The sequence below is a fragment of the Rhizophagus irregularis genome, chromosome 25, assembly GCF_026210795.1.
Source record: "Rhizophagus irregularis chromosome 25, complete sequence".
Taxonomy (NCBI): Eukaryota; Fungi; Glomeromycota; class Glomeromycetes; order Glomerales; family Glomeraceae; genus Rhizophagus; species Rhizophagus irregularis.
The window spans coordinates 2,116,034-2,132,960 of NC_089453.1; the positions used below are offsets into that span (position 1 = coordinate 2,116,034).

Sequence of the window (16,927 nt, forward strand, 5' to 3'; positions counted from 1 at the left end):
GGAAAAAATGGGCAGAGCCCAACAGGAGAGAAAGTACGATGATCCCTGACATTGTCATTGTCATTTACATAAAGTTATATAAGATTAATTTGAGAGTTTTTTACCAAAAAGGAAATTTTTTTATAAAAAGAGAAATGATTTTCAATTTCGAGGCAATTCAGCAGGTGTTTTAATAACAAATTGAGAAATGATTTCCATAGAAAATCTCGTGACAAAATTTATAATAAATTTAAAAATAAAAGTATCAACAAATGATCAACAAAATTGTTACTAGTTTTATAAAAAACGCCCAATAATATCTTTTTATTGTTTTAAAATAAGTTGCCAATAAATTCCAAGCTGGAAGGAAGAAATTTCCATTTCGCTCAGTGGTGAAAGTTCGCTTTCTTAATAATAAGGGGTTGTTCCTGGTGATAGTTTGGTGAAATTTCCCTCTTTACCTAGGTTTTTACTCCTTTGGGTTGGTTTTCCTAGGGTTATGAATTTTTCTTATTTTTTTGGTGAATTTTTCTCGTCTTTCTTTTTTGCCTTCTGCTTTTTGGAGTTTTTCTGGAGGGTAGGGGGGTATCCCAAAATTGATCGACATCAGGTGGTTTGTAGATCTTTTCTTTTGAGAGAGTTGGGTGTAATTTAAGGGGGTGCAGATCTTGGTGATCAGTTTTTGGTCAGGTGAGGTCAAGGTGGCACATGTTTGGACTATCATGAGTTTTTACTGCGGTTTAGTTTAGATTGGAGGGATCGTTCGAAATGAGGTGGGTGTCCTTTCGGGGATTGCATGACACTAAAAAGTTCCCCTTTAGTTTACTCTTAGGTAGTTTGTTAACTCTGGTAATATAGTCACTTGGAGAATTTATTTTTATCGACCAGTGTGGGGGGATTTTTCCAACCAGAGGCTGGCGGTTCAGTTTGATAATCTGCGGGGTACGGGCTTCAACTTACCAAAACTTAGGTTTACCTAGGCGAGAGTATGGGAGGCAGTGGCGTTATCTGGGTTTTTGTGTCGTGGGGTCTAATTTTAGTATCTCACATTATACCTTCTTCCTGTTAATTGCCCACCGGTTTGAGTAGATTATTTTCGCGTGTAGTTTAGTTAGTATTTTTGTCAATTTTGACTTATATGTAATTTTCTACTTATAATTGCGTCCATGTTAGGTTTCTAACTGGAACCCATTAATAAAAATAAAAATAAAAATAAGTTGCCAATAAGTTTTTTTTCAATAGAGGTTTTAAGAAATTTTAATTCCTTTTAATTTTACTTAAGTTACTATTATCATAAAAAAATCCGTTGTTCAAAATTTATGTCAAACTATGAAAAAGACATGCTCAAGTTTATAATTCGTCATTTATTGTTGATACTTGAGCACAATGATATCAAATTGAAGGGGATTCTTGAGAACGGCTTAGTCGAAAAATTTAGTAAGTGTGATAATGTGTTACGGACAAAAAGAAAGGTCCTTTTATAAAAAACAATGATATACAACCAATATGACGGATTTTAATTTGAATTTAAAACAATAAAAAGATATTATTGGGCGTTTTTTATAAAACTAGTAACAATTTTGTTGATCATTTGTTGATCATTTATTTTTAAATTTATTATAAATTTTGTCACGAGATTTTCTATGGAAATCATTTCTCAATTTGTTATTAAAACACCTGCTGAATTGCCTCGAAATTGAAAATCATTTCTCTTTTTATAAAAAAATTTCCTTTTTGGTAAAAAACTCTCAAATTAATCTTATATAACTTTATGTAAATGACAATGACAATGACAATGTCAGTGACAATGTCAATGTCAATGTCAATGTCAATGTCAATGTCAATGTCAATGTCAATGTCAATGTCAATGTCAATGACAATGAAAAAAACTTCTAATGCCAACTTTTCGCAAAAACTCTTCTTGTGCCACTGAAAATACCTGTTAAATTGAGACATCATTCAATATTTGCATGTTTTCATTTGTTTGCTGATCAATTTCGCTATTATAATATTATTTACTGTTGTAGCATTTTCGCTATAATTTAAAAAATTTTTAAATAATTTTAACAAAAAACATTTTATTGTTAATTAATAAATTATAGTTTTTCAATTTAATTTTTAAAATGTTAATTTTAAAATAATACATGTATTATGACAATGTCTCTATAAAAAAAATAAAATAAATAAAATAAATAATAAGTAGAGGTTAGAACCATCCAAAAAAACCTTACTGGGTAGTAAATTTTATATGTATTTATTTATCCATTCCTAGGAGATTTTGCAGTGAAAATTAACTATTGATTATACTATAATAAACAGATTTGAAAATTTGAGTAATTCAGAAAGATTTGCATTTTTCAAATTAGAAAAACTTTTAATTTATTCATAATTTTAATATTATTTTACAATTGTAATAGCAGGAGATATAATTTGGCCTATCAGTCATATATGTAATACGTATTACCAATTTAAATATAGGATTTCCGATTTTAATATTGCAACATGTGATCATGTATTACGGTTATTAACAAAGAATTTTTTTATTTTTTCAGCTGATTATTTTTTTGTCTTTTCATTTACAAAAACCTAATAAAATAGAAGTAAAATTTTATTTTTTTTCCTTAAATATAAACACAAACATATTTAAATTAAATAACTCAGAATTTAAATATAAACAAATATTATAGTTTGTTTACACATATTTCAAATTATGGTTTGAGCATTTTGGCCAAAGTAAATCTTGCTCTTTAATTAAAAGTAGTTCAGCAAGTTTGAAGCTGTTAAGATATTAATCTACATGAAAGCACAGTTAATATTTTTGGAGTTATTTACATTTTTACATGATAGTACTAAGTTACAAATTTTTTTTACCTTCAGAGCGTATTTTGGGCAGTTTAGTCAAAGTAAATCGACTTCTTATATTAATTGAAAGTTTTTTGGCGGGTCAAAATCTGCTTGGATATTAATTTTCATGAAGGTACAGTTAATACTTGAAGGGTTATTCATGTTTTTCACAATGGAATTTTATTTTTTCTGTTTTATCACTTTAGAGCGTATTTTCGGCACTTTAGTCAAAGTAAATCGACTTCTTATATTAATTGAAAGTTGTACAGCGAGTAATAATCTGTTCGAATATTGGTTTTCATGAAGGTACAGTTAATACTTGAAGAGTTATTCACGTTTTTCACAACGGTACTCATTCACGAATTTTATTTTTTCCGTTTTGTCACTTCAGAGCGCATTTTGAGCACTTTAGTCAAAGTAAATCGACTTCTTATATTAATTGAATGTTGTTCAGCAGGTGATAATCTACTTGGATATTAATTTTCACGAAGGTACAGTTAATACTTGAAGAGTTACTCACGTTTTTCACAACGGTACTCATTCACGAATTTTATTTTTTCCGTTTTGTCACTTCAGAGCGTATTTTGAGCACTTTAGTCAAAGTAAATCGACTTCTTATATTAATTAAAAGGTGTTCAGCGGGTCATAATCTGCCTGGATATTAATTTTCATGAAGGTACAGTTAATACTTGAAGAGTTATTCACGTTTTTCACAACGGTACTCATTCACGAATTTTATTTTTTCTGTTTTGTCACTTCAGAGCGTATTTTAGGCACTTTAGTCAAAGTAAATCAACTTCTTATATTAATTGAAAGTTGTTCAGCGAGTTATAATCTGTTTGAATATTAGTTTTCATGAAGGTACAGTTAATACTTGAAGGGTTATTCACGTTTTTCACAACGATACTCATTCACGAATTTTATTTTTTCCGTTTTGTCACTTCAGAACGTATTTTGAACATTTTGGTCAAAGGAAATCGACTTCTTTTATTAATTAAAAGTTGTTTAGCAGTCAAAATCCAATTTTCATGAAAATGCAGTGGAGTAATTTATATTTTTTATGATCATACTATACTGAATTGCAAATAAATTTACATTCTTTAATGTATTTTTAAAATTTAAATTTTTATTTAATATTACTTAATAAAGCATTATTATTTAAAATTAAATTTAATATTACAATATAAATTTTTCTTTATTTTTTACCATACAAAAAAATTGTATATGGATTATGGAATCTACATTTTTATATTGGTAATACACTAACGATCTATGAAATCGGCTGTAAAAGTCACAAATTGGACAGATGTAGCCAAAAATTGGCTATCCGATTTTTTGCCAATTTTTACTTATTCTGATTCTTTTTTTAACGCGTTTATTTATTAAGTTCATAAATGATTACATAATTAACATACTTATTCTGATAATAGGCAGTATATATAAAGTAAATTGCATGTATACAAAAGGTTAACAATAAATGTGAATAAATGAAACTTAATAAATAAATGCAATGTATGAAACATTATAAATTAATGAAATATATTAGTATTAAAAAACAGATGCTATTCTATTATTTGAATTTAATAATAAATATATGAATTTAATTAAGTACTTTAAAATGTGGAATATTAAAAAATATGGAGATTTTATTTTTTTATAAGCATACAGTATGAATATACAGTATAAAAAAAAGATATATCATTTTATTGTTTCAAAATATAAATGGATTAATGGAGTTTTTTTCTTTATATAAATCATGTTAAAATCACATCGCAAAATATCTTTTACAAAATAAATATAATTTCATCCATATTATGTTTCTATATTTTCATATCAATTTTTATTATTATTTTTTTTTTGCCACTATTTTATTAATAGAAAATTTAAAAACAAATTTTTATAGTGATAAAAAAATTATTAAAAACACTAAATAAATAAAAAAATTACAATGATGGAAAAAAAATTGGCTTTGACTGAAAAAGGAATAATATTCATTTAAAAAAAATTTGTAATTACAAAAACTGAAAATAACTGGATAGCTGCATCATTCATTCCAAGAGGATGGGAATAGAAAAATTATTATTAATACAAACTAAGTTTTTTTGTAAAAAAAGTGATTAAAATTTTATTAACCGGAAAATTATATTAGCAATAAAGAATTGTGTATAATATGACCCGACCGCCAATCAAATAACATGGACAGATCATGTTACATACAGATGGTGGCCTAAATGATCCGGCCACTTTTCAAAATTAAAAAATTTTTATATGTTTTATAAAATGAAAATAAAAATTTAACATGTTCATTACGCCTTCCTTTATTGAATTTTACAAAAATTTAATAATTAATTCTATATCCATTCGCGAAAATAACAGCATTGACCCTCTGAGGCATACTATCAATTAATTTTCGATAATATTCAGGAGGGAGATCATCCCATGCAACCTTGACGTATACTTAACATTATCATCATATCTAATATTTTATTAAAATCAATACAAACTATTATATTTATATTTATCTTTATATTATTACCATATAACATGTTACAGGATTAATTCATTTTGATCATTAAATATAATATTTCTTTAATAAAACTAATAAACTCAAAATAAACCATAAAATTTATTATTTGATAAATATACAAAATACAAATCAACTTTTTAATATAAACCCTATTATATTACTTAAAATATATATAAATAATTACTGAATAATGCAATAATTATATTATAACTCACTAACAATACCAAATTACCCTAGTTTTATCATAATATTGAGTAACGCTACTATTATTAGATGGGCGTAAGATCCTAAATGTTGTACTATATTGACAGAAAAAAATAAATAAAAAAAAAATAATTTTATTATAATAATAGGCTTTAATTTTATCGCCATTACAAGCACATTATTTGAAGAGAGAACTTATTTCTCGTCATATAAGACCTGATATTCTATCACTTCACAATATGGAGCTTCAAAAAACTTGGTTAGCCTTTTAATGATTATTGTGTGGAAACTTATTATCCATTTTTTTAGTTTCATATTCAATCGTTTTGTATGTACTTTTCTATTCCCTCGCAATTCTGATTCTTACTTTTTACAAGGGATGAAACAACTAAGAGGAAGAAATTGAACGAAAAAAATTGCCAACGAATTTCCATTATATTTTAATTCTGGCTTAAAACGACTCTGGGAAAAGAAGAATCAATTAAAGTTGATTTTTCTCGTATTTAATATCAAAAAAATCAACAATATCCATAATAGGATGGACTGTAACATTATTCTGTAGAAGTTACGAGTGAAAAAAATGTAAAAATTAAAAATATGTTTATATGGAATATCTTTCAAACAATACACGTTTACGCTGAAACGTCATAAATATTTGAAAAGTTATCTACTAAAGTAAGTTATGTTAGTCTTTAAAATCGCACAAACGTATAATGTAGTAATTTTTTAACCTTTTTCGGAATATCCAAAGCAATTAATATAATACAACAAACTACTGTTATATTAGTAATGATATTAAATTTATTGAAAATGAAATAAACGATTATGAAGTATGTCAAAAAATTACGAAATTAATTATACATTTTTAGTAAATTCAAACAGAAAGAAATAAAAGGAGAAGGTACACTTCCCTACCAAAAGTATTGGACCACCCTAAAAATTAATAAAAAAAATAAAAATATCAGGTTTTTGATAATAAAAGTTATAACTATTTTAAAGTTTAAAGTGCAAAATACTATTTAGAAGTATTTTTTTCATGCAATTAATAGTAAAATTTGCAAATATAGTTAATTTTCAAAATGGCAAAATTCTTAACTCTTTAATCAGAGCATTTGTGGTAAAATAAACAGCAAAAAATGGTTCTTTAACTAAAAATTGGCTTATGTTCAAAAAATCAGAAATATTGGATTGGTAGTTATTAAGAAATCCACTATTGAAAATCCTTAAAATCCAGCTAAAATTGATGGTTTATTACAATTTATTCATAAATTTATGATTTTCAAAAAGTAAATTTCTTAACCACCACCAATCCGATCTTTTTAATTTTTGAAACATAAGCCATTTTTTAGTCAAAGAAACATTTTTTGCCATTTATTTTACCATAACTGCTCTAGTTAAAAAGTTAAGAATTTTGCCATTTTGAAAATTAACTATATCTATAAATTTTACTATTAATTGCGTAAAAAAAACACTTTTAAATAGTATTTTGAACTTAACTTTAAAATAGTTATAACTTTTATTATCAAAAACCTGATATTTTTATTTTTTTTATTAATTTTTAGGGTGGTCCAATACTTTTGGTAGGGGAGTGTATGTGGAAGCAAAATCATTTGTAAAAAAAATTATAATGCGAATCATTTATTTATTATTTTTTCCTCCAGATATCACCTCGTCCTTGCGATATTACAGTATATAGAGACTTTTAACCCTGAGGTCTCATTTACCGGAACTATCAACAATGTTAAGATAGATAGTACAAGTTTATTAAATGATCTCTTTGCTACGCTCGTCAAAGAGGCAAAGAAATTTAATCGAATTACTGTTTCAGGTACAGTGTTTATATTTAAATGTTTTCTCAAATTTTAACACTTTTCTTTCGTTAATAAGGGAATCAGTGGAATATTTTAAAGAAATCATTGCTATTTTTGTGAGCATTTGACAAAATTTATAAGTAAGTTTAAGGTGAATATTAATCTTTCTACATATTAAATAAGCATATAATTCACCTTTTTTTATATTATTGCATTATATAGGCTGCAAATATATCTGATTTTTTGTCTAGTCTTTCTGAATTTGTGGATGACTTAATTAATGTTATCAACGCTTGTTGGGTACAACTAGTGTATTCAAATGCCATTTGATGGAATACTGATTCCAAAAGTGGTCGAACTGTATCATATTCTGATTAGTGGGTTACAGCGGGCACAGGTTCGAAGATGCTGATCGAAAGGCACTTTTCTTTCAATTTTAAATTATTTCAAGCATTGTTATATATAATCCTGCTGAAATATTTATATCTCTTGTGCATCGTTTATTCGTCCATTCGGTTTATTCATATGATTCAACAGGGATTGAAGTGTTGAACCACTATTTGATTCATGCGGAATGGACTAGCTAAACCAACAATTGATCGATACAATGTTGACAATTGAAGAACTACGAAACACATATCATAAATGAAATAAAGAGTCTAATGATATTATGTATGATACAATGATAGTGGTAATAGTAGTGATTCCTGGTGATGATTTTGTGGGAATTGCTTATGATTATGATTTAGAAAGTCAATATAAAAACGATGATTTAGAACAGTGTCAGATTCAGTTTCTATGATGGAGAGATGGAATTCCATGAATAAAGTTATACCAAATTATTTCTTTCGTTTGCAAAGTTGATAAGCAGTCTTATTAATAATAAAAAATTGTTTATATATTGTTAAATTTTAATTTTACATTTTATTTATTAATTTATAACACTTGGCGTTTGAGTATCAATAATACGAATTTACACATTTTTCTAATAAAACAATGGTGTTCTCCCATTTCGCAAAAGTGAAAGTTAAAACATTCACCAGATATGTTCGTGGTTATATACTAATCGTAATGTCTTTCTACTTGCTTACAATATGTTCCTATCGAAGAAAACACTGCTGAGTGCAGACAATTGTGAACAGATTTGACTTGTTTCATCTAACATTGATTCGCCAAACGCTAGCAACTGCTGAATATACGTACCAAAGCAAGAAACAAGGTAAAATCCATTATTTATTTATCTATTTTATTTAATTGCAAGATATAAATGAAGATAAATCTTGATGAGCTCAAATGCCTTTCGGAGATTTGTTACGGCAAATCTTAAGCAATATCTGAAGGAATTTACTCAATTGGCTCATTATGGCCAGCAAAGGATCTTAATTCTTTTAAAAGAAATCTCAAATTTTTTTCAGTTGATCAAATTGTTGGCTATTAAAATTTGTTAACTAAGTAAAATTATTATAGAGATTTTTTGGTAATTATTTTTAAAAGAAGAAACTAGAGTCATACCCTAGGGCCGGTGACCAGCCCTTACTAAGAGTAGGATATATACCATAAATTTTAACACTTATTTGCAGAAACAATAATATTGGTAATAAATAAATAATTTAATTTATTTTTTTTTGTATTTTGATTCAATAATTTTGTAATTGGCTTTAAAAGAAGAAATATTATGATTTTTTTTAATTTATAAAAAACATTTAACAATTTTTTTTAAAAAAAATTTTTCAGTTTCTAACCATGCTGTAGTAAACTTTTTAAAAATTTTATATAAAACGTATATTATAATTTATATTCATATTTAAAATAAAATCATTCAATAAAATTTATTTCACACAATCAAATTTGGGACAATTCTATGTCCACATTTTTTTTTATTTGTGTAATATATATAATTTTTTTTAATAAATCAATTCATGTAATATATTTTAATAAGTAAATTCATATAATTTTTTTTTGATAATTAAATTCGTATAATGTTTTTTAATAAATAATTTTTTTTTTAATTTAATATAATAATAATGCTTTTATTTTAATAAATAAATTCATATAATGTTTTTTTTAATAAATAAATTCATGTAATGTTTTTTTTAAAATAAATTTGTATAATATTTTTTTAGTAAAAAAATTTAATAAATTCGGGTATATAATTTTTTTAATAAATCAATTCATGTAATATATATTTTAATAAGTAAACTCGTTAATTTTTTTTAATAATTAAATTTGTATAATGTTCTTAAATAATAACTAAATCTGTATAATGCTTTTTTTTAATAAATAAACTCATAATGTTTTTTAATAAATAAATTTATATAATGTTTTTTTTTTAAAATAAATTTGTATAATATTTTTTTTAATAAATAAATTTAATAAATTCGGGTATATGTATTTTTTTAACAAAATAACAAAATTCGGATGTATATATATATATTAATAAAATTTGGATATACATATATATATTTTAATAAAATTTGAATATATTTATTTTTAATTCGGATATATATATTTGGGTAACATTATTTGGCGACCTGTCATGACGACCCTATCACGTAACGTAATAAAATTTTAATTGGCTGATTTTTCATTTTTGATTGGTTAATTTTTAAAGAATATTTTATTTACAGTAAAATTTTATTTGTTAAATACAATATTAAAACTATAAAATTATACACTTAGTGGATTATATTTTATTGATTAGAGAAATAAAAACTAATAATAATGGTAAATAGTTATAAAAAAAAAAGAAAAATTACAATGATAAAATGAAAAAAATGCTAATAAATAAGCAAAAAAAGGAAATAAGAAGATATAACGTTAATAATTATGAAAGAAAAAAGGAAACAAAAAGAAATGACATGGGATAAAAAGAAAAGAAATGAAAAAAGTGTAAAAAGGATAATAAGGACAAAAGGAAGTGTAATAAGATGATAAGGATGAAAGGGAAGTGAAAGGGAAATGTAAAAGAAGTGAAAAGGCTGTTAGAAGATGAAAAGAAAATGATAAATATGATAGTGAACGAAAATGAAGTGAGAAGGAAGTAAAAAGGATGATAGGAGATAAAAAGGAAGTGAGAAAGATGATAGTGAACGAAAATGAAGTGAGAAGGAAGTAAAGGGGTGATAGGAGATGAAAAGGAAGTGAGAAAGATGATGGTGAACGAAAATGAAGTGAAAGGATGATAGAAGATGAAAAATAAGTGAGAAAAATGATGGTGAACGAAAATGAAGTGAAAAGAAAGTAAAAAGAATGATAGGAGATAAAAAAGAAGTAAGAAAGATGATGGTGAACAAACGGGAAGTGAGAAGGAAGTGTAAAGGGTGATAGGAAAAGAAAAGAAAGCAAAAATAATAATGAAAAATAAAAGAAATAAAAGGATGATGGAGAATAAAAAAGAAGTAAAAAGGTGAAAGAAATAAAATAATAAAGGTAAAAAGAAGTGAAAAGAATGATAGAAAGACGAAAAAAAGTGAAGAAAAAATAATCAAAAACACCACCCATAAAAAAAGGAACAAAGAAATGACTGGTTAGTATTATTTCAAATAAAATGAAAAAGTAATAAAAACAGAAAGATATAAAAAGTAATAAAGCAAGAAAGACATACATCAAATAAAAAGAAGCCATCCCATTATCTAAAGAAAAAAAATAAAGTTAGCGTTAATAATAAAGTAAAGAGTCATTAAATACAATAAAATAACAAAAAAAAAACAAAAAAAAATTGCCTTAAAAAAAAGTCATTTTCAAGCCAAAATAGCACTGCAATAAAAAAAAAGGAAAAAAAATTATCGTTATCTAATAAACAAATAAAACATTTATTAGATGACGCGATGATCATGTTTGTGTAGCCAATCAAAAAATATAAATTTATTACATAATCAGGGTCACCATGTTGCCTTTTTTATAAAATTAAGATATATTTTTTTTATATATATTTTGACCTTCAATTCCTATTATAATCACAAGAATTAGCCTCCTGAACAATGTATATGAATAATAAATATTTCCTTGATGTTAATATATAGTTAGCTCTTAGATATTTGGCCAGTCAATTCATAATTCCTTGATAGGGATGCCAAAAGTTCGGTTATAACCGATTATAACCAGTTTTTATCAGTTCGGTTACGGTTCGGTTTAAGTCCAAGACCGACTGGTTAACCGTCAGTTTTATATATAAAAAAAACTGACAAAAAAACTGATCAGTTAATCATATATTCCAAAAGAAAAAAATGTTTCTTTCGTTAATTATATTGAGAATACTATTAAAAATTATGATTTTGGTGTTTATTTATATATATAGTATTCTTATTTTTGAAATAATAAGAAAATTTTTTACGCGTCGATCACGTGATTTTTCGTTCTGCTGAAAAAAATCGCAAAATTGACATTATTATCGTAAAAAAAAATTATAATTTTAAGGAATATTATCAAATAAAATTATAATTAACACTTTCTAACATTAGTTCATTCAATTTTGCAGTAATTTTGCGATCGGTTTTGCAATTCGGTTTTATCGGTCAGTTTTGCAGTCAGTTCGGTTTCAGCTGAAAACCGCGGTTTTAAAACCGAAACCGAACCGAACCAACCGTTGGCATCCCTATTCCTTGATGTCAATATATGGTTAGCTCTTGGATTTTGATCAACCAATTTCATGCTGCAAATCATGATCAATTTTTTTTTTTTTATATAAACGACCATTGTTCGTAATATTGAACTCAATATCAACTCAATATCAATATCAATATCAATATCAATATCAATTCAATATCAATTCAATTTCAATTCAATATCAATATCAATATCAATATCAATATCAATAATATAAAAAACGTACCCTATACTTAGTGCATAAGAGCTAACCAAATTAGTAAAATTTTCCTTCCTTTCCAGGATAGCACGATTAGCAGAACAACCAATCACAAGGAATATCACTATTAAAATGAAGATCACCTGATATCATTAACTATATAGCGTGATCTGTATATGGTGTCAATTAGATGTGAAATTTTCTTATCAATCTAGTTTTTTTTTTTTGATATGACATTATTTAAAGGTAAGAAAAATTCTTGTCAATAAATGTAAAAATAAAAATTCAATTTTATCAAAGATCACAAAAGTTCGAACAATACTGTATATACAACATGTTACAATTAGTTTTAATTCTACAAATAATTTTCAATGAGGGCTATCATTTATTAAAACATTATAATCTTTCAAGAAGTTTTTTAGTTTATTATAAACAAATGGGCAGATTCCAACAGAATTCTAAGGTTACGGTACATTTCGCCGAAAGGACGTTTCGCCGAAAAATAGGGCCAACATTATGCAGAATTATAAATAACTCAGGCCAGAGATTATTTTTCAGCGAAATGGCTTTTTGCGAAATGTTCCGATACCGAATTCTAATGATGAAAAAATTGAGATCAACAGGATAAAAAGCAGACGCACGTGATATTATGATTCCAGAATCTTAAGTCTAAATTAAATAAAAATAAAATGTCATACTTTATTATTTTAAGTTACTTCCAATTTCTTGTTAAACATTAGCTTGTTATGCAAGATATTTACATAATACAAATATAAAAAATAAATTTAAAAAATAAAAAAAAATTGGGTGATGTAAAATCTCGGCGATTTATTTTTAATTTTAGCACACAATCAAAAATAAATTTATTAACAAAAAATAAATAATAAGTTCAAATACCAAATCTAGAAATTAAATTTGTTCAATAAACTTGAGCAAAATAAGGAGATTAAATATAAATGTGTCTTTATCAATCTCTCATATTCAAACATATTTTAAGTTTATTACATTCTGGGCAATTTTCATAATATGTCTCAATTATGATTAATATTTTTTAGAATGTACATTTCAAATAAAAAATTATTACTATAGATTTTTAGCTCTATAGCATAAGAGTAGTATCTGCATATTATAATCAGGCTGTTTACTAGCTATTGAACGAAGGATCAAGAATACTAACATTTTTATTTAATCACTTCATTATAACTTCATTATGTATTAATTATTAGGTATATTGGTATATAAACTTTAAACTACAAATTTTAAAATACTACATCTTCTTGATTTTCTTAATCAGTAACTTTTGTTGCAATTCTAAATCCTCTTTCATAGAATGCAAAAATGAAAAATTCTATTTTCCTTTAAAATTTTTGAAATGAATCCTATAAATAAAGTTTATACGAAAAGTTTAGTTATTGTGCAAATATACAAAAGTGCTTTAATATATTTTTCAACATTATTCTTTAATATTTTTATTACCCATCTTTAATATTTTGTTGCTTGTGAATCATAGTAAAGTACTATTTCTGCAAAATTCATGATAATAAGCTTAAATCAATTTTAAAAATATTAAAATAAACTTTCAAAGGTAAAATTTAAGTTTACTTTTACTATCATTATACATAATTTAATAGTAAATAAGACCTGTAGGCACAAGATCTGCTAAACGTAGTTGCAAATAAGAAATTTATAGTCAATCCTTGATATAATGAATCCCCAGTTTTCATCTGTAAGAAGAATTTAATTGGCTGGTTCGTTATAGTGAGAGATATTTAGCGTATTTGATGTATTTGATTGGTTAAATAAGTTAAGGCAAACTGTGCTAAAGAAATTACATTAAATACATATAAAGGTAAAACTATTTTAAAATTAGCATATTACAATTTTTTAAAAATTCAGAACATAATATCAGACTTGATGATATCATTATTCCTAACCATTTGTCATTTAGTCATTTTCAGTCTAATAAATAATATAGTGCTAGCTAACATTATGAAATGACATGATGACATGATTGTGTAATGACATGTCATATGTAATTTGTCATTTGAATCATTTATCGCTTCAGGTCATTTTTATTGTTCCATTTTTAAACATTCTTTTTCAGAATAAAATAGTTAAAGTAAATTAAACTGCAACAACCATGAATAACAAAAATAATAAAAGTAAAATTTTTAGTTCAAGTTCATCGAGTTCAAGTTCTACTAGTTCATCAGATGATACACTGGATGTAGATACTAATGCTTTACAACAGCTTGCTTCCAGTTGTTTAAACAGAAACTGTGTTTGCACTCGTAGACTGACAAATGGATGTTATAATGAAATTCATTTATTACAATTTGATTCTGGACCAGACTGCATTGCTCGACTTTCACGTGATCTAACCCATCCTGTAGAAAAATTTGAAAGTGAAGTTGCAACTATGAAATATATTGCACAAAATACTAATATCAAAGTTCCAAAAGTATATGATTGGGATTGCACTGTTAATAATCCAATAAAGACTCCTTACATTCTGATGGAACGGCTACCTGGACAGCATTTATATCGAGTTTGGGATAAATTAACATTTGAAGAAAAGAAATGTATTTTAAGCCAAATGGTTGACATATTGCTCGAGTTATGGACAAAATGCCAGTTTGAAGAGATTGGATGTCTTTATATGGATTCTGTAAGTATAATATCAACTTTTTTATTTGCATATATTAATATTTATTGAATGTAATTAATTTATTCTATGAAAAATTAGGTAACATCAACCTTTCAAATAGGACCTATTATAGATCTTATGTTTTATATTGAGGGAAGAAATTCAATTCCAAGTTTTACTGGCCCTTTTAGAAGATTGCAGGAATTGGTTTATGCTTTAATTCAAAAAGAAAAATTTTTTTTTGAGATTCATGGTGCACAAGAACTTATGGAAAAGTGGAAACTGGATCATATAAAGGCAACAAGTGAAGTGGCAAATACTATAAAGAAGTTAGATTTACTTCAATCCAAGTTATCCAAAATTTTTGATGAATCAATAGATCAAAAACCGTTTGTTCTTATCCATGGTGATTTTGATGCACAAAATATACTTGTTGAGCATTCAGTTAATAATGAAATAAAAATTGTAGGCATAATTGATTGGGAATTTTCACGTACAGGAACTCTATGGAACTTATGTAAGTATCCAATTTGGATTCAAAAATCAGTAGATATAGATGTAATTGTTGGTAATCAGCCAGAGAGCTGTGAAAATCAGAAGCTAAGAGACTTTTTCTATAATGAAATGGTAACAAAATTGGGGGATATAAGTGGTCAGATGCTGAAAATAAAAGATCAAGATTTAAGAATCATAAAATTAGAGGATATGTTTACCTATATGATTCACACGTTTACAACATTACAGGGATTGCTATTAACATTCTTTAATCGTTATGGGTTAGAGGTTGATAATATTCATTTTGATGATCCTATTATAGATTTTTTCTGGGAAAATATTACTAAAGTTCAAATTCCATCTAAAGAAACTATTATGTATTTGCTATCAAAGGATGGATTGTGTTTAGATAGAAAGAAACATGTTCCTTGTTTATACATGATAGCATCTGTTTATTATGAACTTAAATCTAATGGTTATAATTTTTCTTGGAAGCAAGCTTCTACAATTGCATTTCATATGCAAGAAAGTAAAGATAAGGAAAGTTCCAATAATCCCACAGTTAGTGATGCAAATATCAGTTTAAGTGATAGTGGAGTATAATAAAACATCTGAAGTTTTTTTAGCACTAATTTTTTTTAACGTTTAATGTTCCAATTGATCTAAATATTATTGATATATGGTTGTGGTTCTTTCCCAAATGTATTAATAATGTGAGTTGATTGAGTATTTATCGATTTATTTTGAGTTTTTTTGAGAGACTGCTATAATTTCATTATGCATTTTATCTTAAAAATTTTTTTTTTTTCAAACACATTTCGTTTTTATAGGGACATCGATGCATTAATTACTATGATAAGAAAACATTGATAATGATCTAATAAAATACATTATTTTTTGGAGTCTCATATTGTTCCTAATATTGAACCTAAAAGTAATATAGCACCATCAATGCTCTTTATTTGATTTTACAGATGGAAAGCAATAAAAGTAGGTGATATTTAAGTTCCCAGCATTGCTATTTATTATCATAACAATCATGATCCATATATTGTTTATTTCCTATATCATGTTGTAACTCTTGGAAAAATTATAATGATAAATGCTATTAGCCGTCCTAATATAAGTATTCCAACTTTTGAATTTTCAATAGATAAGTATGAAATATTTCAAATAATTAACATGTATTTTGGTTATACTTTTATTAATGAGCACAAAGTAACTTTATTTTTATAATATAACTTCGAGAGTTCTCTTACATGTATTCTGGTAAAATAGAAATAAGAACTTTAATATTTTTTTATATAAGTGGTATTAAAACTGGATAGGCTATGGCAATATTTTCTTGAATATTTTAGATTTAAACTTGACAGTTGTACTCGTTCTAAATTTACTACAACTTTTTGTTAATGGAATATATAAGTATATAGATTATATGTCCGCCCAACATTATATCATACTCATCTTACCGAATTCTATATATTTGATCCTCGAATATAAATACGGAAAATTAACAATAAGATAAAAATAATAATAATAAAAGAAAGATAAAGATGATCAATGAACGTCAGTAAGGTTATTATTTGCTGCCTCGAATATATTAATAAATATAGTAA

The 16,927-nt window shown here is 25.6% G+C and overlaps 1 protein-coding gene across 1 annotated transcript; it reads left to right on the plus strand.

Annotated features, from left to right (window-relative positions):
• Nucleotides 1–14,309: 14,309 nt before the first annotated feature.
• OCT59_016929 (uncharacterized protein) lies at nt 14,310–15,914 on the plus strand (the record flags this gene model as incomplete). Its single annotated transcript, XM_025308874.2, has 2 exons — nt 14,310–14,837; nt 14,916–15,914. The coding sequence occupies 2 exons, from the start codon at nt 14,310–14,312 to the stop codon at nt 15,912–15,914; spliced, it is 1,527 nt and encodes a 508-aa protein (XP_025180583.2).
• Between the last annotated feature and the right edge of the window lie 1,013 nt (nt 15,915–16,927).